This window comes from Artibeus jamaicensis, unplaced genomic scaffold (assembly GCF_021234435.1).
Source record: "Artibeus jamaicensis isolate MK-2021 breed Jamaican fruit bat unplaced genomic scaffold, CSHL_Jam_final contig_519, whole genome shotgun sequence".
NCBI lineage: Eukaryota > Metazoa > Chordata > Mammalia > Chiroptera > Phyllostomidae > Artibeus > Artibeus jamaicensis.
Window position 1 is genome coordinate 43,823,710 of NW_026521871.1, and position 20,001 is coordinate 43,843,710.

The 20,001-nt window shown below is 35.5% G+C and overlaps 1 protein-coding gene across 2 annotated transcripts in view; it reads left to right on the forward strand.

Annotated features, from left to right (window-relative positions):
* STT3B (STT3 oligosaccharyltransferase complex catalytic subunit B) overlaps positions 1-20,001 on the forward strand; it is a 95,498-nt gene that overhangs the window by 42,183 nt on the left and 33,314 nt on the right. For both annotated transcript variants that reach the window (XM_037134646.2, XM_053669356.1), the window contains exons 3-4: positions 4,540-4,827; positions 18,942-19,007. In XM_037134646.2, the coding sequence (XP_036990541.1) occupies positions 4,540-4,827; positions 18,942-19,007 (354 nt within the window). The remainder of the gene's footprint in view (positions 1-4,539; positions 4,828-18,941; positions 19,008-20,001) is intronic.

Here is a 20,001-nt window from a genome sequence, read left to right on the forward strand (position 1 = left end):
TTGACACTACCTTCACCCCCAAACTTCCCACATATACACCTGTCTTGGGGTTATCTCATACTGCCACTTTTTCTAACAAAATGGTGAGGGCTGTCAGGAATCTCTTGTTACTGTGTGTCTTAAATTCAGGTTATTGGGGTGTTTTTGTCCCAAATCTGTCGTAAGTTACTCCAGGTAATTGAGTATTGGTCATAGTTCATGGGCAATGATTACATTCAGAAGAGGCTATAAGGGGCATTATTTTTAGTATTTGAGATGTGAGGAGAGTATTGAAGAGAAACTAAAAGATATAAGACACCTGTTGGGGAGACATACATGTCTAATACTGTTTTTTTCCTTGATCAGTTTTTGTCAGAAATTGATCAGTTTTATTAGATTTCGTTGACTTTGTTGATTATCACTATTAAATGTTTGTATTCTGTTGTATTAATTTTATTTTCTTCCACTTTCTTAAGTTTATTCTGTTTCTTTCTGACTTCCTGATATAATTTGCTCAATAATTTCCAGATCTTTTTTTGTTATTAATGTATTGTTAAAGCTAAAAAATTTCTATTACTCGGTGTTTTAGCTACATTATTTAAATTTGATATGTAGTATTTTCATAATTATTCAAGTCAAGATGTATTTTAATTTCCATTATAATTTCATTTGATTCATGGGTTATTGTGAATTGTATTTAACTTTAAGCATAAGAGAATTTCCTTGTTATCTTGTTTTGATTTACAGTTTGAATATATTTTGTTTAGAGAAAAGTCCTGTATTTTTATTACTTTGAAATTTATTGAAATTTGATTTATGGCATAGGATTTGGCAGATTTTGTAAATGTTCACACCGTTTGGAAAGCATATGTTTTCTGTGCTAGTAACTTTCTAATTTGAGACATTATCTTAGCCTTGATGTAAGTAGAAATAAAGGTACAAGGTATGTAGTCGTGATGGTCTCCAGGGCAAATAGCAAAGATATTGAATGGTAGGAGATTTGGTAGATGGCTATTGTCTACATTTTGGGTTGCTAATATTATCACAATACTAATCTTGATATATTAGTATTTGATGGCTCTAGTTTGTGTCCAGCTTTGTATCTTGAATTCATCCGCCCTGAAGGCTTGTTTTCTGAGATTCTTGGTATCCCCATATTTGGTACCATTCCTGTAATCTCTCTCTCACCTTTGCTGGAGCCCTTTGGGGTTTCACCTTTTTTGAGGATAGTTTTTAGAGGTCATATATATGTTAGCTTAAGGTTTCTTTTTCTTATACCTGAAGTTGTTACAGATGTGGAACCAGCATCTACACATGCAATGAATGAGTTTCATATTTCTCATTTGTTTCTATTCGGTGCTTTGGATGTTACGCAAAACTTTCTTACTGCTTCCCTTAATGAATTGGAGGAATTTGCCGAGTCTAATTTCACAAACAGGAATTGCCTTTGTGCTGGGAGTTAGGCCTTTTCTCTCATATCTGTGTTGAGTGATTATCTCCCAATTTCCAGTCCATAAGGTATGTATCAGACCCAAGTGCCTTTTTTCCCCCCTTTTTTGGAGGAGGTAGGGACTCCCATAGCATCAGTACCTACTTGGAACTTGCTGTTTATTTTTTGGCATCTGAAGGGTTCCCTCTCTTTTTATTTTAAATATGCTTTTTTTGTTGTGTAGCTAGCTGAATAGAGGTTTGGCTGGCTGCCTGCTGCAATGAAAGACAAACTCATGAGCCAGGTGTTGGAGAGAAGGAAAGCAGTTTATTCAAATGCCAGCCCTCTGAGATGATGGGGGACTCTTGTTCCAAAGCCCATCTTCTTAACATCTCCATGCAGGCAAGGGTTTTTATCAGGAGGGGAGGGAAAGAAGAACAAAGGAATCAGGGGAAGGCGGCTGTGGGTATGCAGGCAGTGTTCTTTCTGGCCCTCATACAGATCTTTAATGTCAGCCTGAGTCTTGTGTTCAAGCCACTCCAGGCCCAGGCATGATCCACAGCAGCTGGTTTCTGCAATGTGTTCAGAAAAAGTCTGTTAGCGATTTATGGCAGGCATGGCTAACTGTCCTTTGTTTGTCAAAGTAAAAAACGTCAAAACCTGTGAGAATTTTTATGAGTTTATTTGAGCCAAACTCATGACAGTTGCTGGGAAGCAAAACTTCAAATTGGGAAACTGCTCCAGAGAATGGCAGTTTTGCACCTTATTTTATACCTTACAGTCTAAAGAAGAAGGCCTTAGTATGTTACGTGAAATCCATTGTTGATAGATTCAGGAGGCAGCAAAGTGGCAGGGGGTGGGAGGGGATGCTTCTGGGATTGGATGAAAAGTAAAGTGATAGACACTTTTATGCAGGTAGGTACAGGATAGTTAGTTAACAGTCAATTAACATAATAAGGATAACAGTGAGGGAATTTGTGGCTGCCCTCTGTTGCAGTGCCTGTGCTTTGAGAGGTCCAGAGAAAGGAAACTTGACATTTCAAAGACATGTTTTCATAAATGCTAGGGGAAAAAAAGGCTCTGCTAGGGTGAAAATTGACCTTTGCTAGGGAAAAATACCAGCCTAGGACATACCTGCCATAACCTTCTTTTAGTTAGAAAGTTTTTAATTTCAGACCATCGTATGTGGTTACTCTAAAAGGATCTCTGAGTTTGTAAGGCTGCCATACAGGCTTCCCTGAGCTTGTCAGGTTTATTGTGTGGCCCCTTTTCTTCCACAGTTTTAAGGCATATATCCTGTTTCCTTACCTGGGGAAAAGTATTGTTCATTATGTGTTATTTAATTCAGAAGGTTATTTTATTGGTTAGCTGGTTCCCTGGTTAGCATACGATTAAATGTAGGACTTGCAAGACGTTTATGGTCAGCATCCTTGAGTTGGCCATCTCGTTTTTTGTCAGCTAAATTCCTGGGGCATCTTTAGGTTCACGCAGGAACTGAAACTGCAGGTCCCTCTAAATTATACTAAAACAGCTTCTAACATTTATGCTCTTGTTTCAAGAGGGAAAATCAGGTTAGAGTAACCAACTGGGTTTAACATTTACTAAGGTCATTGTGGGTTGCTTTATATAGATTTCAGTTTTTTTCTGTGAATAGTATAAAGTTTTTATTCCATTGTAGTAGAATGGGGTCTTTGTTGTTTGGGTAGGGGTTTTTTTGTACTTTCTTCAGTATCTTTCTGTATTTTGACTATATTTTGTTATCAGCTCAGTCTGACATATTATCATGGATACATTAACTTACCTTTAGAGGTATTTTAAAATTCATTTTAATTGTCATTGAATATGGTTGATGAAATCATACTCTGGGACCTGGTGTTGTATGTGAAATGAAACAATTTTAATTTTTAAGAATGATGATTGCAACACTTTTCCCCCCTCTTCCTTTATTCCATTCTACTTCTGTGCATTCAGTAGGTATTGAGCATTCATTTTATGCCATCCATTGTTTTGGGTACTGAGGAAGTTTTTTCTGCTATTCTGGAGCTTATTTTCTTGTGAGGGTGTTTAGTTAATAGACAGTAAATGAAATAAGTAAAATAAGTAGTATGTGAAATGGTGGTAAGATGGAGAAAAAGCAAGGGAGTAGGTTAAATATACTGGGGAATTTGCAGTATTAAATAATATAGCTAGGAAATTTAAGACATTCTTTGTGGCTTTAGTGATAAAGAAAAAATCTTCTAGGATTTAGTTAAGGATGGAAATGTAAATACATGTTATAATCACTGATGAATAGTTCAAAAATGTCCTATTTAATTTACTTTGGATCCTCTTAATTTTTTTTAAATTTATTATTATTTTAGAGAGGGAAGGGAGAGAGATAGAAAGAAAAATCAGTGTGTGGTTGCCTTTTGGGTACCCCCTACTGGGGACCTGGCCCACAACCCAGGTCCTGACTGGTAACCCTTTTGTTCATAGGCTGGCACTCAATCCACTGCGCCACCCAGCCAGGGAGGACCCTCTTTATTACCCTCTTTCAGAGTAAGGACAAGGATTACAATTGTTATTTTAAGTGGTATAAATGCTCGACCTTCTCAGAGTCCCAAAGTACTATCTTTGAATTCATAGACTGACTAGTCCTTCATTTTCTAGCTAGAATTGTTTACTTTTCAAATCTTGGCTTTGAAAGGAGGAAAGAATCATTTATAGATACCACTTAAATAATATTGCACTTATCTTCACCTTCTCTTCTTTTCTCATTCCTTTATTCACACACAAGGGCAAAATTTAAGGGTGATTTAGACTAGGACCCTATTTTATAGTAAAAAAAATAGTGGGATTAATAAGAAAATTACCCACAGTTTTCTATTGAAAAACATTTTCAGTGTTAATAATCATTCTATCTGATCATTCTTGTTTTTATTTAAATGTTTTTCTTCATCTATGAGCTTTTTCTTTGTATCTAATACAAAAGAACATTTAATTTTGTAGTATGTGAGGAAGGCAAACTGTTTTGAGATCTTACTCTTAAACTTACTATAAACAATATGTAATAATGAAGAAAAGAGTTTGTTAGTGTTTTTAACTACCTCATTGTATATGTTAAAATTTTTCCTTTTTTATTTTTAACCTAGGTTTACCCAGGGTTGATGATAACAGCTGGCCTTATCCATTGGATTTTAAATACGTTGAACATAACAGTTCACATAAGAGATGTGTGTGTGTTCCTTGCACCAACTTTTAGCGGCCTTACATCTATATCTACTTTCCTGCTTACCAGAGAACTTTGGAACCAAGGAGCAGGACTTTTAGCTGCTTGTTTTATTGCTATTGTACCAGGTTACATTTCTCGTTCAGTAGCTGGATCCTTTGATAATGAAGGCATTGCTATTTTTGCACTTCAGTTCACATACTACTTATGGGTGAGTAACGTTTAATTTTTTGCTACCATTAATACCCATGTACTTTCTGCTGAAATGCTGTAGGTTGTATATATATGTCTTTTATTAGTTATAGTTGCATACAGAGATCTCTCTATTATTCATAATAAACTTAATAATGATTAACATTTACAAGTATCAGGTACTGTTCTCTCATATATACATATTTTATATATTTATGATATGTTATGAGTGTGTATAAACCATTTTGATAATTCTGTATGTTCATTTTACAGATGATGGTTTATATTCATATAAGTCATAACTCCAAAAAAGAGGGTATCAAAAAACAAGCTATTGATTTTGTTTGTTTCTTTTTTTGTGGGGGAAGAGGGATCAGAAGTACTAAGAAGGTTGACATGTGGTTCAGTGTCTTGGGATTTTTTATTCTGTTTGCAAAATTAGCACTGTTTTGCTGTGTACCTTTTATTTCCTTTTCTTATCCTTCTGTATCAGGTAGTAGTTCCAGTACAGTGTTGAAACGGAGTGGTGAGAGAGAACATCCTTGCCTTGTTCCTTGTCTTTGTAGAAGAGCGTCAAGCTTCTTACCAGTAACTATGTTAGCTAGAGATTTTTTAATACAAGGGGGGACCCAAGAAAACCAGGATTGTCTTCTACAGGGTGGGCCCGTAGCAGAACAGGCTTCCCCCGCTGGGTGAGTGTTCTAGGAACCCATCTGTATCAGTGTTCCAGTTGGTGGTGGTGTAAGAGGCTGTGTTCAGCTTCAGTGAATTTTTTTGTGAAGACTCTTTTGAAATGTGTTTGCCCATTTCATGATGGGTGATCTACTAGCTCACCTGTCCACACTGCACTGAGTATTCAGCAGTTTTTGACCAAAAATGGCATGACCCTGTATGTCCCACCCTCCCTATTAACCGGATCTTGCCCTAAGTGATATTTTTGGTTGTTTTTTTGTTTGTTTGGTTTTTCTGGATGAAAAAAGTCCTCAAAGGGAAATATTTGCTAATGTGGAAGAGGTGAAACCAAAAAAAAGCACTAAAAGGCATCAAAATTGACAAGTTCAAAAATTGTTTTGAGCAGTGGAAAAAAACGTCTTGATATGTGCATTGAATCAAATGGAGAGTATTTTGAAGGTGACTGAAGTTTAAACTGAAGTTTAAACATGTAAGAATAAATACACATTTTTTATAAATAAATTCCAGGGGGGGTTTTAGGTCCCCCCTTGTATGCATTTCCCCCCTTATTAACGGAATTTCCACTCTGTTTGCTAAGAGATTTTACTATGAATGGATGTTGAATTTTTTCAAATTCTTTTTCTTTACCTATTGATACAGTTTTTTTCCTTTGACCTTCTGATGTCATGAATTATGTTAATTAATTTGCAAGTGTTGAACCAGATTTTTCTACCTGGGATAAATGTAAATTGATTATGGTATATAATTCTTATATACATTGTTGAATTTGAGGATTTTTGCATTTGTGTTCATAAGAGGTACTGGTCAGTTGTTTTCTTGTAATGTCTTTTGTTTGATTTTGGGATTTGTATAATGTTGGCCTCACAGAATGAGTTACAAAGTATTCCCTTTGCTTCTGTTTTCTGAAAGAGATTATAGAGAATTGTTATAAATTGTTCCTCAAATATTTTTTGGAATTCAGCGGTGAACCCTCCTTGGCCTGGTGCTTTCTGTTTTGGACAGTTTTTAATTGATTCGATTTTTAAAATAGATATAGGCCTATTCAGATTGTCTATTAAAAAATCATGCAGGAAAAAGATTTTGTCTTTCAGTCTTGGTTCATTTCATTTAGGTTCTCAAAACTTGTGGGCATAGAGTTGTTCTTAGTAGTCCTTTATTCTTTAAGTAAAATGTTCATAGGATGTATAGTGATGTTTCTTCTTTCACATCTGATATTAGTAATTAATATCTTCTTTTTTCTTAGCCTGGCTAGAGACTTGACAAATTTTTTTGATCTTTCAAAGGATTAGACTGTGAGAGAACCAGTTTTGGGTTTCATTGATTTTTTTTTTCTCTTAGTTTCTGTTTTCAGTTTTGTTAATTTCTGCTCTAATTCTTCTTTCTTCTACTTCATTTTGTATGTGTGTTTTGTTGTTGTTGTTGTTTACTTTCATTGGCATTTATTTTATGCTGAATGTAGTCCCAGGCCATAAGTTTTTGTTTCTTTGGTTTCTTCTGAGATGTCTTTTTCTTCTGTGCAACCTCCTCTTTTGCTTCAGGAACATTCTGCTCTTTTTCAGTAAGAATTGTCTCTGTGGCAGGCTACAGTTCATGTGTGGGTAAATCTGCCCATGAGCTTATTTAAATCTGCATCACATCTTGGGAATTTTACCTGAATGCATTAATGACCAGAGAATCTACATCTCAACCCTTAAGTTAAGCATTACTCTGTGCATTAAAAAAAATTTTTTTTATTTACTTTTAGAGGGGGGAGAAGGGAGGGAGGGAGGGAACCATCAATGTGTGAAAGATACATGGATCTGTTGCTTCTTCCCATCCCCAACTGGGGATCTGGCCTGCAACCGAGGCATATGCCCTGACTGGGATCCAAACTGGTAACCACACAGTTTTTAGGCTGGTGCTCAGTCCACTGGGCCACACCAGATAGGGCTCTCTGCGTTTTTAGTCATGTGCAACCAAAATTCAGCATTCTTTTTGGGCCATCAACCCTCTGTGTAGACTCATTTCTTTGGCTTGGACACACCTACCAAACCCTACCATTTTAGGGATGGAATGGCACACATGGCTTCTTTAAAGTGACATCCTTCAAGTGCTTGGTGGCTCTTCAAATGTGCATACCCTTGATGTCCTGGGCAGTTTCATGAAGATTTGAACTTCTTGATTTGTATGATTTTTTTTGGGATTTTCTGGGTCAAGTGAAAAATAGTAAAGCTTTTTTAGAGGTTTACTTCAGGACATTTATAGCATTTTGGGTTTCCCCCCTTCCTATGCTCCTTTTTTATTCAGGATGCTGGGCAGGAAAGCTGCAGAGGCTGAGGGACCCGAGGTGGAGCTTCTCCACCGACTTTGAGTTCAAATTTCCCTTCTTTTTCTAGTTTCCTAAGGTCATTATTGACTTAGATCATTGATTTAGATCAGTACACACATTCAGTGCTGTAAATTTTCCTAGAAGCACTGCTTTCTCTGCATCACCCAAATTTTCAAAACTTTTTATTTTTTAGTTAGCAATATTTTAAAATTCCTTATGATTTCTTCTTTAACCCATGTGTTATTTAGAAGTATGTGTTTAATCTATGTGTATTTTGAGATTTTTTCATTTATCTTCCTGTTACTGATTTTTAGTTTAATTCCATTGTGGGCTGAGAATATACAATATATAACTTCCATTCTTTTATATTGGTTAAATCTGTTTTATGGCCCAGAATATGGTTTATCCTAGTGACTATTCCATCTGGGCTTGAGAAGATGGTATATTCTGCTGTTCTTTAATGGGATAATGTGATGTGTCCCTTTCTGTGAGACTGGTTTTGAATCATGACAGTGGATTCATTTTTCTTCTTGCAGTTCGATCAGTTTTTTCCTCATGTAGTCTGACATTCTTTTCTTAGGTGCATATACTCCAACGATCATTGTCTTCTTGGAGAATTAATACCTTGATCATTATGTAATGCCCTTTTTTAATATATATATTTTATTGACTATGCTACAGTCGTCCCATTTTTTCCTCCCCTTTGTTACCCACCTTAGCTTTTGTCAGTGGGGACATGATATATAAGTTCTTTGGCTTCTCCATTTCCCGTACTATTCTTAACCTTTCCCTGTCTATTTTTCTACACCTTTTCCCCTATTCCTCCTCCTCCCTCTTCCCACCGATAACCCTTCATGTGATCTCTATTTTTGTGCATCTGTTCCTGTTCTAGTTGGGTGCTTAGTTCATTTTTCTTTTAGGTTTGGTTGTTGAAAGTTGTGTTTGTTGTCATTTTACTGTGTATATTTTTAACCTTTTTCTTAAAATTAAGTCCCCTTCACATTTCATGTAATAAGGGCTTAGTGATGATAAATTCCTTTAGCTTTCCCTTGTCTGGGAAGCACTTTATCTGCCCTTCCATTTTAAATGACAGCTCTGCTGGATAGAATAATCTTGGATGTAGGTCCTTGCTTTTCATCACTTTGAATACTTCTTTCCAGCCCTTTCTTGCCTGCAAGGTTTGAGAAATCAACTGGCAGTCTTATGGGAACTCCTTTGTAGGTAACTGTCTCCTTTTTTCTTGTGGCTTTTAAGATTCTCTCCTTATTTTTCATCTTGGGTAATGTAATTATGATGTGCCTTTGTGTGTGCTTCCTTGGGTCCAACTTCTTTGGGACTCTCTGAGCTTCCCGGACTTCGTGGAAGTCTATTTCTTTTGCCAGATTAGGGAAGTTCTCCTTCATTACTTGTTCAAATAAGTTTTCTATTTCTTGCTCTTCCTCTTCTCCTTCTTGTACCTCTGTGATTTGGATGTTGGAACATTTAAAGATAGATGTCCTGGAGGTTCCTAAGCCTCTCCTCATTTTGGGGGGCTCTTGTTTCTTCATCCTTTTCTAGTTGAATGTTTCTTTCTTCTGGTCCAGTGTTGATTTGAGTCCCAGTTTCCTTTCTGTCACTGTTGGTTCCCTGTACATTTTCCTTTATTTCACTTAGCATAGCCTTCATTTTTTTCATATAATTTGCAACCATATTCAGCCAATTCTGTGAGCATCCTGATTACCAGTGTTACCAGTGTTTTGAACTGTGCATCTGATAGGTTTGCTCTTTGTCTCTTAGTTGTATTTTTTCTGGGCTTTGATCTGTTCTTTCATTTAGGCCATATTTTTTGTGTGTCACAGCACCTGTTACATATAAAGGGTGGAACCTTAGGTATTTGGCAGGGCAAGGCTACCCACCTCACTGAGTTTTGATGCTGTATGTGGGGGAGGGGGTTGAGAGGGAACAGTGCCACTCGCTCAGCTCTCTGCTGTCTTTCAGTCACTTCATCTGCTACTGGTTGTCAGACTTATACTCGTAAGTAAATTGGGCCCTTCTGGTGCTGATTCCTGGGTGGGTGGGCTTGTTTATGTTCTAGGACCCTGTGGGTTTCTCCAGTGCACCCTCCTGTGAGGGTGGGAGTTTCTCCTGCCACCTCAACCCCCACAGGTGTTTTTAATCAGAGGTTTTGAGGCCTTATTTCCCCACGCTGGAACTCTGGGTTGCGTGGTCTGCCTCGCTCCCCAGTTGTGCCTCCCGGCTTACCAGCACACAAATGTGGGATCACCTGTTCCACTAGCTGCCACCTCTCCCGCCCAGGTCCTCCAGCTGCCACCTTGCAGCAAGACCTCTCCACCCCTCCTACCAGTCTGGATGAATGTTTCTTCTTTAACTCCTTGGTTGTCAGACTTTTACAAAGTTCAATTTTCTGTCAGTACTGGTTGTCTTTCTGTTTTTAAATTTGTTGTTATCCTTCTTTTGGTTGTGCAAGGAGGCAAAGTGTGTATCTGTAATGCCTTTTTTTATCCCTGATAACTTTTCTTGTTTGTAAATCTCCTTTGTCTGAAATTAATGTAGCTACTCCTGCTTTCTTTTGATAAGTGTTAGCATGGTATTTATTTTGCCATCTAGTTATTTTAACCTATATGTAGCTTTTTACTTAAAGTCGGTTTCTTGTAAACATGTAGTTGGGTATTGTTTTTTGATTCTCCCCAACAATTTGTTTTAAGTGGTACACTTAGACTAACGCTGACAGAGTGATTATTGATCTAGTTGTATTAATATTTACCGTATGTATTACTTTTTTCCGTTTGTTACTTTGTTTGTATTTTTGTCCTCCACTTTTTCTGACTCGAGTGGTTTTAATTGAGCCTTTTATATTACTCCATTTTCTTTCTTAGCAGTTATACTTAACACTGTATCATTTCATAGATGGTGTGGGTGGGTACCTTATAACAAAATAATTCTAATTTCTTCTTGTCCCTTGCAATATTATTGTCATTCATTTTGTTTATATATAAGAATACATATGTAAAATATATTCATAAACACATATAGTAGAATACATGTTATTCAACAAATTGTTATGTTAGGTCAATTAAGAAAAATGTATTTTATCTTTACTTGTTCCATATTTGCTTTTTTTCTTTATGTAGATCTAAGTTTATGATATATATTATTTTCCTTGTAAAAGAACTTCTGTTAACATTTATTGCAAGTTAAATATGTCAATAAATTCCCTCAATTTCTGTTCGAGCAAGTCCTTGTTTCTCCTTTAATTATTTATTTATTTATTTATTTTATTGATTATGCCATTACAGTTCTATTCCCCCCGTCATTTCCCTCCACCTACCCCCCCATCCCCACCATTATGCCCCCTTTAGTTTATGACCATGTGTCTCAAGTTCTTTAGATTCTATATTTCCCATACTATTCTTGCCCCCCCCATCTATTTTCTATCTACTGTCTATGCTACTTATTTTCTGTACCTTCTCCCCCCTTCTCCTCCTCCCACTCCCCTGTTGCTAACCCTCCTTGAGATCTTCATTTCTATGTTTCCACCCCATCAGACTGTCAGCAGATTTCTCAAAAGAGACCTTACAGGCAAGAAGGGGCTGGAAAGAGGTATTCCAAGTCATGAAATCCAAAGACCTACAACCAAGATTGCTCTATCCAGCAAAAAACTTTCATTTAGAATGGAAGGGCAGATAAAACGCTTCTCAGATAAGCTCAAGTTCAAGACATCATCACCAAGCCCTTCTTATATGAAATGTTAAAGGGTCTTATCTAAGGAAGATAAAAAATATGAACAGTAAAAATACAGCAAACCCATAGTTATTAACAACCACACCTAAAACAAAAGCAAACTAAAAGGACAGCTAGATCTCCTTTAATTTTTAAAGATAATTTTACAGTGTACAGAATTCTAGGTCGGTATGTTTTTCCTCTTGCAGTACTTTGTTTCACTCTGTTCTCCTCTTGCTTGTATGGTTTCTGAGTAGAAGTCATGTAATCCTTATCTATGTTCCTGTGCAGTTAGGGTGTCTTTTCCACTGGCCTTTTTTAGGACTTTATCTTTGATTTTCTGTAGTTTGAGAAAGTTAAGCCTAGGTGTAATTGAGGTAAGGGTCTTTTTGGCATTTATTGCTACATGTTTCAGCTTCCTCAGTCTGTGGTTTTGTGTCTGACATTCATTTGTCAGACACAAATTCTCAGTCATTACCATTTCAAATATTCTGTTCCTCTGTCTTTGTTTTCCTTCTGATATTTCCAGTACACATATATTACATCTTCCCTTGTTGTTATACAGCCCTCGAGTATGTTCTGAGAATGTTGCATTAGGCAATTTCGTCATTGTGTTGAGCATCGTAGTATGCACTTACATAAACCTCGATGGTAGAGTACACTAAACACTAAGGCTGTAATGTGTAGCCTGTTGCTTCTAGGATACAAACCCATGCAGCCTGTTACCTCACCAAACAACACAAGATTAAATCAAGCACAAGAGAAAATGGTGCAGTCAGGAACCGTGTGAGCAGGAGGTGCATGAGGCTGCTGCCTGAGTTACACAGCATATTGTTTTACAGCAAACTTCTTTTAATAAGCAGTAAAAGTATGCTGTAACAATAATTTAAAAGTATAGTATAGTAAATATATAAAGCAGTAATAGTCTCTTATCATCATTATCAAGTATAATATACTGTACATAATAATATGTGGTATACTTTTATATGATTAGCAGAGTAGTAGGTTTGTTTATACCAGTATTACCACAAACACAGTAGTAATGCATTGTGTTATGACCTATAAACAGCTCTGATATTACAAAGTGATAGGAATTTTTTAACTCTAGTATAACCACTGTCCTATATGTAGTCTATTATTGCTCCACACCCCCCCCAAAAAAACTTGCCATTGTACCACATAACTGTTGTCATGGTAACAATATTGCCTTGCCGTCTGTGAGTGAACTTGGGATGTGTTTCCATTTATTTGTCTTTAATCTCTTTAAGCAGTGTTTTATGGTTTTCATTGTACCTCTTTTATAAGAAGTCTTTTACCTCACAGTTAAGTCATAAGTACTTTATTATTTTTGATGCTATTATAATTGGAATTTTTGGTCATTTTCAGATTGTTCATTGTTAGTGTATAGAAATGCAACTGGTTTTTAATCATTGACCTAGTATCCTGCGGCTTTGCTGAATTCATTTATTAGTCTCATAATTTGTGTGTGTGTGGAATCTAGGGTTTTCTACATATGAGATTATATTATTGGCACATGGGGTTGATTTTACTTCCTTTCCAATTTTGGATGCCTTTTATTTATTTTTTTTCTTGCCTGCTATGGCTAGAACTTCAAGTACTATGTTGAATAAAAGTGGCAAATGTGGGCATCCTTGCCTTGTTCCTCATTTTAAAGGAAAAGCTATTGAGTCATTTATCACTGAGTATGATGTGGGTTTTGATATGTGGCTTTAATTATATACTTTTATGTTATTAAATATTTAATGTATTGGTACATAATATTTTATAAATCAGTATTATTTATACCTTTTTTATACATAATATTTCTCAATTGGATGAAGACATTCCTCTAGGAGACTCCTTGGGAAAGACTTATGAGTACAGTATTTCTCAAGTTTTCTTTCATATTTAAACCTGTTTTTCTGTTGCTTCTTATAATTGAGAGCTTGGCTGGCTATAAAATTCTAGCTTGTATGTCCTTTGCTTCAGTTTCTTGAATTTGTCATGCCGCCATTGCTTATTATACTTGTTACTATAAAGAACCTGATTTTGTGTGTTTCACAAGAAATGTCATTTTTTTGCCCTGGCCAAGTGGCTCAGTTGGTTGGAGCATTATCCCATATACCAAGAAGCTGGGGTTCGATCCCTAGTCAGGAGGTCATGTACAGAAGGCAGCTAGCTGATCAATACCTGTCTGTCTGTCTCCCTCTCTCTCCCCTCCCCAACCCCTTTCCTCTCTCTCTCTAAAACCAATAAACATATCCTTGGGTGAGGATTAAAAATAAATAAAAAAGAGTACAGTCTTGGTGGCCAAACTGCCATGGTTTAATTTTTTAGTTTAAATGCTAGCTGTACCACTGAGGGTGTTTTAAACTACCCTAACTGCATTTCATAACTATAAAATGGAATATTAGTTATCTATCTAATATAATTTAAATAAGTTAATACCTATAAAGGTATAGAATATTGTGAGAACACTGAATGTGATGAGTGCATGTTTGTTATTCTGTTGTTACTGCTCACCTACAACAGTGGTAATACAGATAAAATAGTACTTGAAGCAGTGCTTATCATACTGCCTCATATAGGTGGTGGAGTTTTTATTTTAATATTTTCCTCTGTGCCTTTGTAATCAGGCCTCTCCTTAACTCATATTCTTTGCAACCAGCGATTTAATTCTGTCTGTATATCTTTGGGAGTTTCTTTTTCAGAATGCATATAATCAAACAGTAAGGGTTAATTAACCCTTTGTGTCTGGCTTATTTCACTTAGTGTAATACTTAAAGAGTCATCCATGTTGTTGCATGTTTTAGTAGTTTGTTACTTTTTATTGCTCAGTAATATTCTGTTGTATGGATGTACTTTATATAGTTATTTTTTTCTAGCTTTTGGCAGTATGAGTGAAACAGCTACAAATATTTGCATACAATTTTTCATTTTGACATATATTAGTATTCCTCTTGGATAAATGCCTAGGTGCAGAATTGCTGGTTTGCATGATAAGTATGTTTTTAATTTTATACAAAGTTGCTGAATGGTTTTTCAAAGTGACTGTGTCATTTGACATCCCCTCCATTAGAGTGTGAGGAGTTGAATTTACCTCCTTCGCCATTGCATGGTATGTTCAATTTTTTTTAAATTTTAGCCATTCTATTAGGTATATAATAGTATCTTATGGTTGTAATTTGCATTTCCCTAATGACTAATATTAAACGTCATTTCATGTGCTTATTTTCCATCTGTTCAGACTTTTGCCTGTGTTTTGGTTGGGTTGTTTGTTTTATTATTGAGCTGAAGGAGTTTTTTTTATATATTTTGAAAATAAGGCTTTTATCAGATGTGTGTTTTGCAAACATTTTCTCACAGTCTGAGGTTTGTCTTTTTATTTTGTTAATGGTATCTTTCTAAAAGGGCAGAATTTAAAAATTTTGATGAAGTTCAATTTATCATGTTTTTCTTTTATGGTTCTTGCTTTTTTGGTGTGTTGTCAGAATCTTTGCCTACTCCAAGGTCACAAACGTTTTCTCACATTTACTTCTAGAAATTGAATAGATTTAGGTTTTACATTAAAATCTGTGATCCATATTCAGTTGGTTATGTATGGCCTGTGGTGCAAGAAAAGGGTTGAGGTTCTCTTTTTCAGGGTATGTCCTGCTGATCCAACATCATAAAGGCAGTTCCTTCTCCACTAAATTGTTTACCTTGGTAGCCTCATCAGCATCAGTTGACAAAATACATTGGGTCTGTTTGGGAATCTGTTATGTCATATCCTTAAGACAGTACTCCAGGTTGTATTTATTAGTTTATAAAAAATGCTCAAAATCAAGTAGCATGAGTAATTCAACTTTGTTCCTCTTTTTTCAGAATTGTTTTGGCTCTTCCTAGTACTTTGCTTTATATAAACTTAAGATTTGGCTTACCAACATCTACCCAAAAAGCCAATTGTAATTTTTATTGTAAGTACATTATCTATAGATTGGTTTGGGGAGAATTGTCATCTCTGGTTCTTAACAATATGACAACCTGGTGGAGACCCATGGAAAAGAGCCTGTGGGTGCCAACTACCCTGTGTCTAGATCCCGAGCTGTTCCAGCACTTGCTTATTTGTTCACCTTGTAACTTTAGCTCTCTGATAAACATAAAGAAACTTACTGTTTTGTAGGTTTTCTCATTGTGGTTAAAATGACCTTTTTTAGATTTCCACATCCTAAGTAAGCACAAGCAGAATTAGGTCTTTTAATACTATAAACCTGAACACATCACATTCGCAGATCTTAGAGGGATGCTTTCCAATAGAATTTTGTGTGATAATGGAAATGTTCTCTATTTACTCTGTTTAATAGGTCCCAGTTATCAATATCTTTTTTATGGATCATACATTTGGTATTGTATATAACAAAAACAACCCCCCCTCAAAAAAATCACCAGAGTAAGGATGCCCTGATTTTCTCCTATGCTGTTTACTAAAAGTTTTATAATTTTGTGTTTTACATTTACATCTGTGATCCCTTTTCCTTTAATTTTTGTGAGGGGTACGATGAAGTCTGTTTAAATTCAGGTAGGTGTCCAGTTGTACCATTTTGTTGAAAAGACTGTCCTTTCTCTTTTGAATTGCCTTTTCTCCTTTATCAAAGGTCAATTGACTGATTTGTGTTGGGTTTGTTTGTGGGCTCTCTATTCTCTTCCATTGATCTTTGGATCTTCATTCTTTTCACCAATACCATACTGTCTTGAATGACAGTAGTCTTGCCCCTTATCCACAGGGGACACATCTTAAGATTCCCAGTAGATGCCTGAAATGGTAGGTGGTACCAAAATCTATATTAACTATGCTTTTTCCTATAAATGCATATCTATGATAACATTTGGTTCATACATCAGGCCCAGTAAGAGATTAACAACAATGATAAAATAGAACAATTACAATATATTATAATAAAAGTTATGTGAATGTGGTCTCTCAAAAATGTAGATAAGGAGAGAATCTTAAAAGCAGCAAGAGAAAAGGAGACAGTTACCTACAAAGGTGTTCCCATTAGATTATCAAAATTTCTTAAAAGAGACCTTACAGGCAAGAAGGGGCTGGAAAGAAGTATTCCAAGTCATGAAAGGCAAGGACCTACACCCGAGATTGCTGTATCCAGCAAAGCTTTCATTTAGATAAGGTCAAGTTAAAGGAGTTCACCATCACCAAGCCCTTATTATATGAAATGTTAAAGAGACTTATCTAAGAAACAGAAGATCAAAAATATGAACAGTAAAACGACAACAAACTCACAACTATTAACAACCAAACCTAAACAAAAACGAAAAACTAAGCAAACAACTTGAACAGGAACAGAATCACAGGAGATCACATGGAGGGTTATCAGTGGTAGGGAGAGAGAGGGTGAAAAGGTAAATAAGAAACATAAATGATAGGTATAAAATGGACAGGAGGAGGTTAAGAATAGTATAGGAAATAGAGAAGTCAAAGAACTTAAATGTATGACCCATGAGCAGGAACTAAAGGGGGGGAATGCAGGTGGGAGACGGTGTGCAGCATGGAGGGGAATAAAAGTGGGAGAAATGGGAAAATGAATAGCATAATCAATAAAATGTATTTTTTAAAAATTTAGTTTTTGAAAAATTTCCAGAAGTTTTTCATGCATAAATTTATAACTTTTACTACCTTAAATAAGCGCTTATGTGACTGTGACTTTTGCAGTTGAAATTCAGCAAAACAAGCACGAATTTTGTTTTCCTTCACAATTTCATAAATAGAATGTTTGCTTGCTCGTTTGTTTGTTTGTTTTACTATATGTCTTAGTAGCCTTAGCCTATGGGGTTTTTTTCCTTTTCTTATTGAGAACTACCCTTTCACTTTTAAAGAAAGCTTTTTATGGCTTCTCTTTGGCATGTAAGAATTTCCAGCATCACTACTCATGCTTTAGGGCCACTATTAAGTAAAGAAAAGTAAGAGGTATGTGAACATGAGCACTGCAGTACCATGACAGTTGATCTGGCTACCAAGAGACTAACAAGGTAGTGTATACAGCATAGATATGCTGGACAAAGGGATGATTCATGTCTGGACAGGACAAGATTTCATCACACTATTTGGAATGGCACTAAAATTAAAACTTAAGAATTATTTATTGAACTGTTTATTTCTGGAATTTTCCATTAATATTTTAGACCGTGGTTGACTTCAAGTAATGGAAACCTTAGATAGCAAAACCCTGGATGGGGGGCTCCTACTGATCGAATGTCACCTGTCCTTTGCTTTAATGTAGTACAGGCCCATTTTAAAAGTGAAGAATTTCTGTAAATCAGTGCTATACAATACTGTTAAATTTGAACTTCCTATCAGGACATGGCAATAACCCTTTTAATACAGAATTGCTTGTAATGGAACTTGGGTCTATTATTTCCCTAGGACACTCACATGACTCATTGTAAAAAAAAAATCACCCTTTGCTCTTGGCATAAGTATTTAGAGCTTCTGTTTCTGAAACTTAAAAATTGGTTTTCTGAAGTTGCTAACATATTTCGCTTTTTCAGATCAGAATACAAATTCTTATCTGGGATTATTTCTTTGATTAGTTTTTTTAAATTTTGTTTATTATTTTTAGTGACGGGAAGGGAGGGAGAGAAACATCAGTGTGTGGTTGCCTCTCATGTGCTCCCTACTGAGGACCTGCTCTACCACCCAGGCACATATCCTGACTGGGATCGAACTAGCCATCCTTTGGGCTTGCTGGTCAGCAGTCAATCCATTGAGCCATGCCAGCCAGGGCGTATTAGTTTCTTTAAGTCACTAGAAATAAGTCAACTTTTTGAACCTTTGTTTACTGTAAGTTATCTCTACAGTTTAGGGTAATTGAGGATTTTACTGATATATTATTAGGATATTTAGAAACTATTTTAGGAATACACATTTCTTGAAGACATTAATTTTAGCATCTGAAATTTTCTGGATGATGAAAAGTTTTTGAAAATGTATGCTCATAATGAGAATTATGTGTGAGATAGAGGGTCACATTCAAATGAAGAAAGGTTACAGATTAAGGTTAAACAAACCAGCCATATGGACATGCAGATTTAGTGAACACTTTTATACTTTAAATTCTCAATTCATTGTTATTAATAATTTTAATATAAAAATGTAACATGGAAAATGCCATTTGACGTATCTACTGAAAACCAAATAACAAGGAATAAAAATCAAAGCTACTTTTGAAATGTTTGATTTCAGACATTGTGATAAATGCATAGTGTTATAAATGCATGTATGAAATGGAACTGCACATTTAGTACATACTTAAAATAACTTTTACTTTTTATAAGTTTACTAAACATTTAATATTTTTTATTCAACAGGAGCACTTATAGACATATTTATTATATCAGTTACTCTTTTTTTTTTTTAGGTAAAATCTGTAAAAACTGGGTCTGTTTTTTGGACAGTGTGCTGCTGCTTATCGTATTTCTATATGGTAAGATTTTATATTTGAAACTACAGGCGCTCTAACAAGTCTTTTTGGCAGTTAGACCAGTTTCTCCTCTTCTTCATTCTTTTCTCATCAAGGGCTAGTTCTCTACTTCGTTTCTCCTGATTTTTAGGATCTTAATTTTATTTAATGTATACTCTTTCATTACTACCATGTTCTTTCTCGCCCCCACCCCCAGGGTCCTATAGGGACTTCTGCTTTAGTGGGGATGGCTAATACTCTACCTCTCGAATATATTTGCAGCAAGTAAAATAAAAATTTTTCTTTTAAGTGTACAAACTTAACCTAAATAATGGTCACTTCCTCTAGGTTAACCTGTAAACTACCTACATATGTTTTCAACAGATTACTTAAGATTGGGTTTCAATATCATCTATTCTTTTTTTCATGTCACAGCCTGTTTAATAGTTTTGTGCTGAAAGATAATGATAAAATTAGGTACCTTTTTTGTGTGTTTTTGAAGAAATGTCACGGGATTTGTGCATCCACATTATCTGTGCCCCTTTAAGTTGTTAAAGCCTGGGGCACATTCTGTGCAGTTGTACTCAGTAATAGTGGATGAAGTCTCTTTCAAGTTTAGACTTAAATTTTGTAAATAACCAGGAATCCTTTGGTTAGGTCCCCAATCAGAGTAACATTTTTTTTTCCCAGTGGAAAAAAAAGTAGCATGTAACTGAAGCAATAAACCTGATGTTGTATGCATTTTAAACTGAATGCAATTCCGTACAAGTGGTGCTGAAATATTGTACCCAAGAACAGCATTGTTAAAATATATATGTTAACATATAGTCTTGAATGACTAGTGTTACAATTAAACATTTATTACAGCACATCCAAAAATTGATCTTGATAACACCCTATTGCTCATTATTGAATATACTTTAAATTTTAATTCTTTTGGTTGAAAATAAACATTATCTTTAGAATCTTTATCAATTTACATTAGAACATACTTATTCTGATTAAATAGAATTATTCT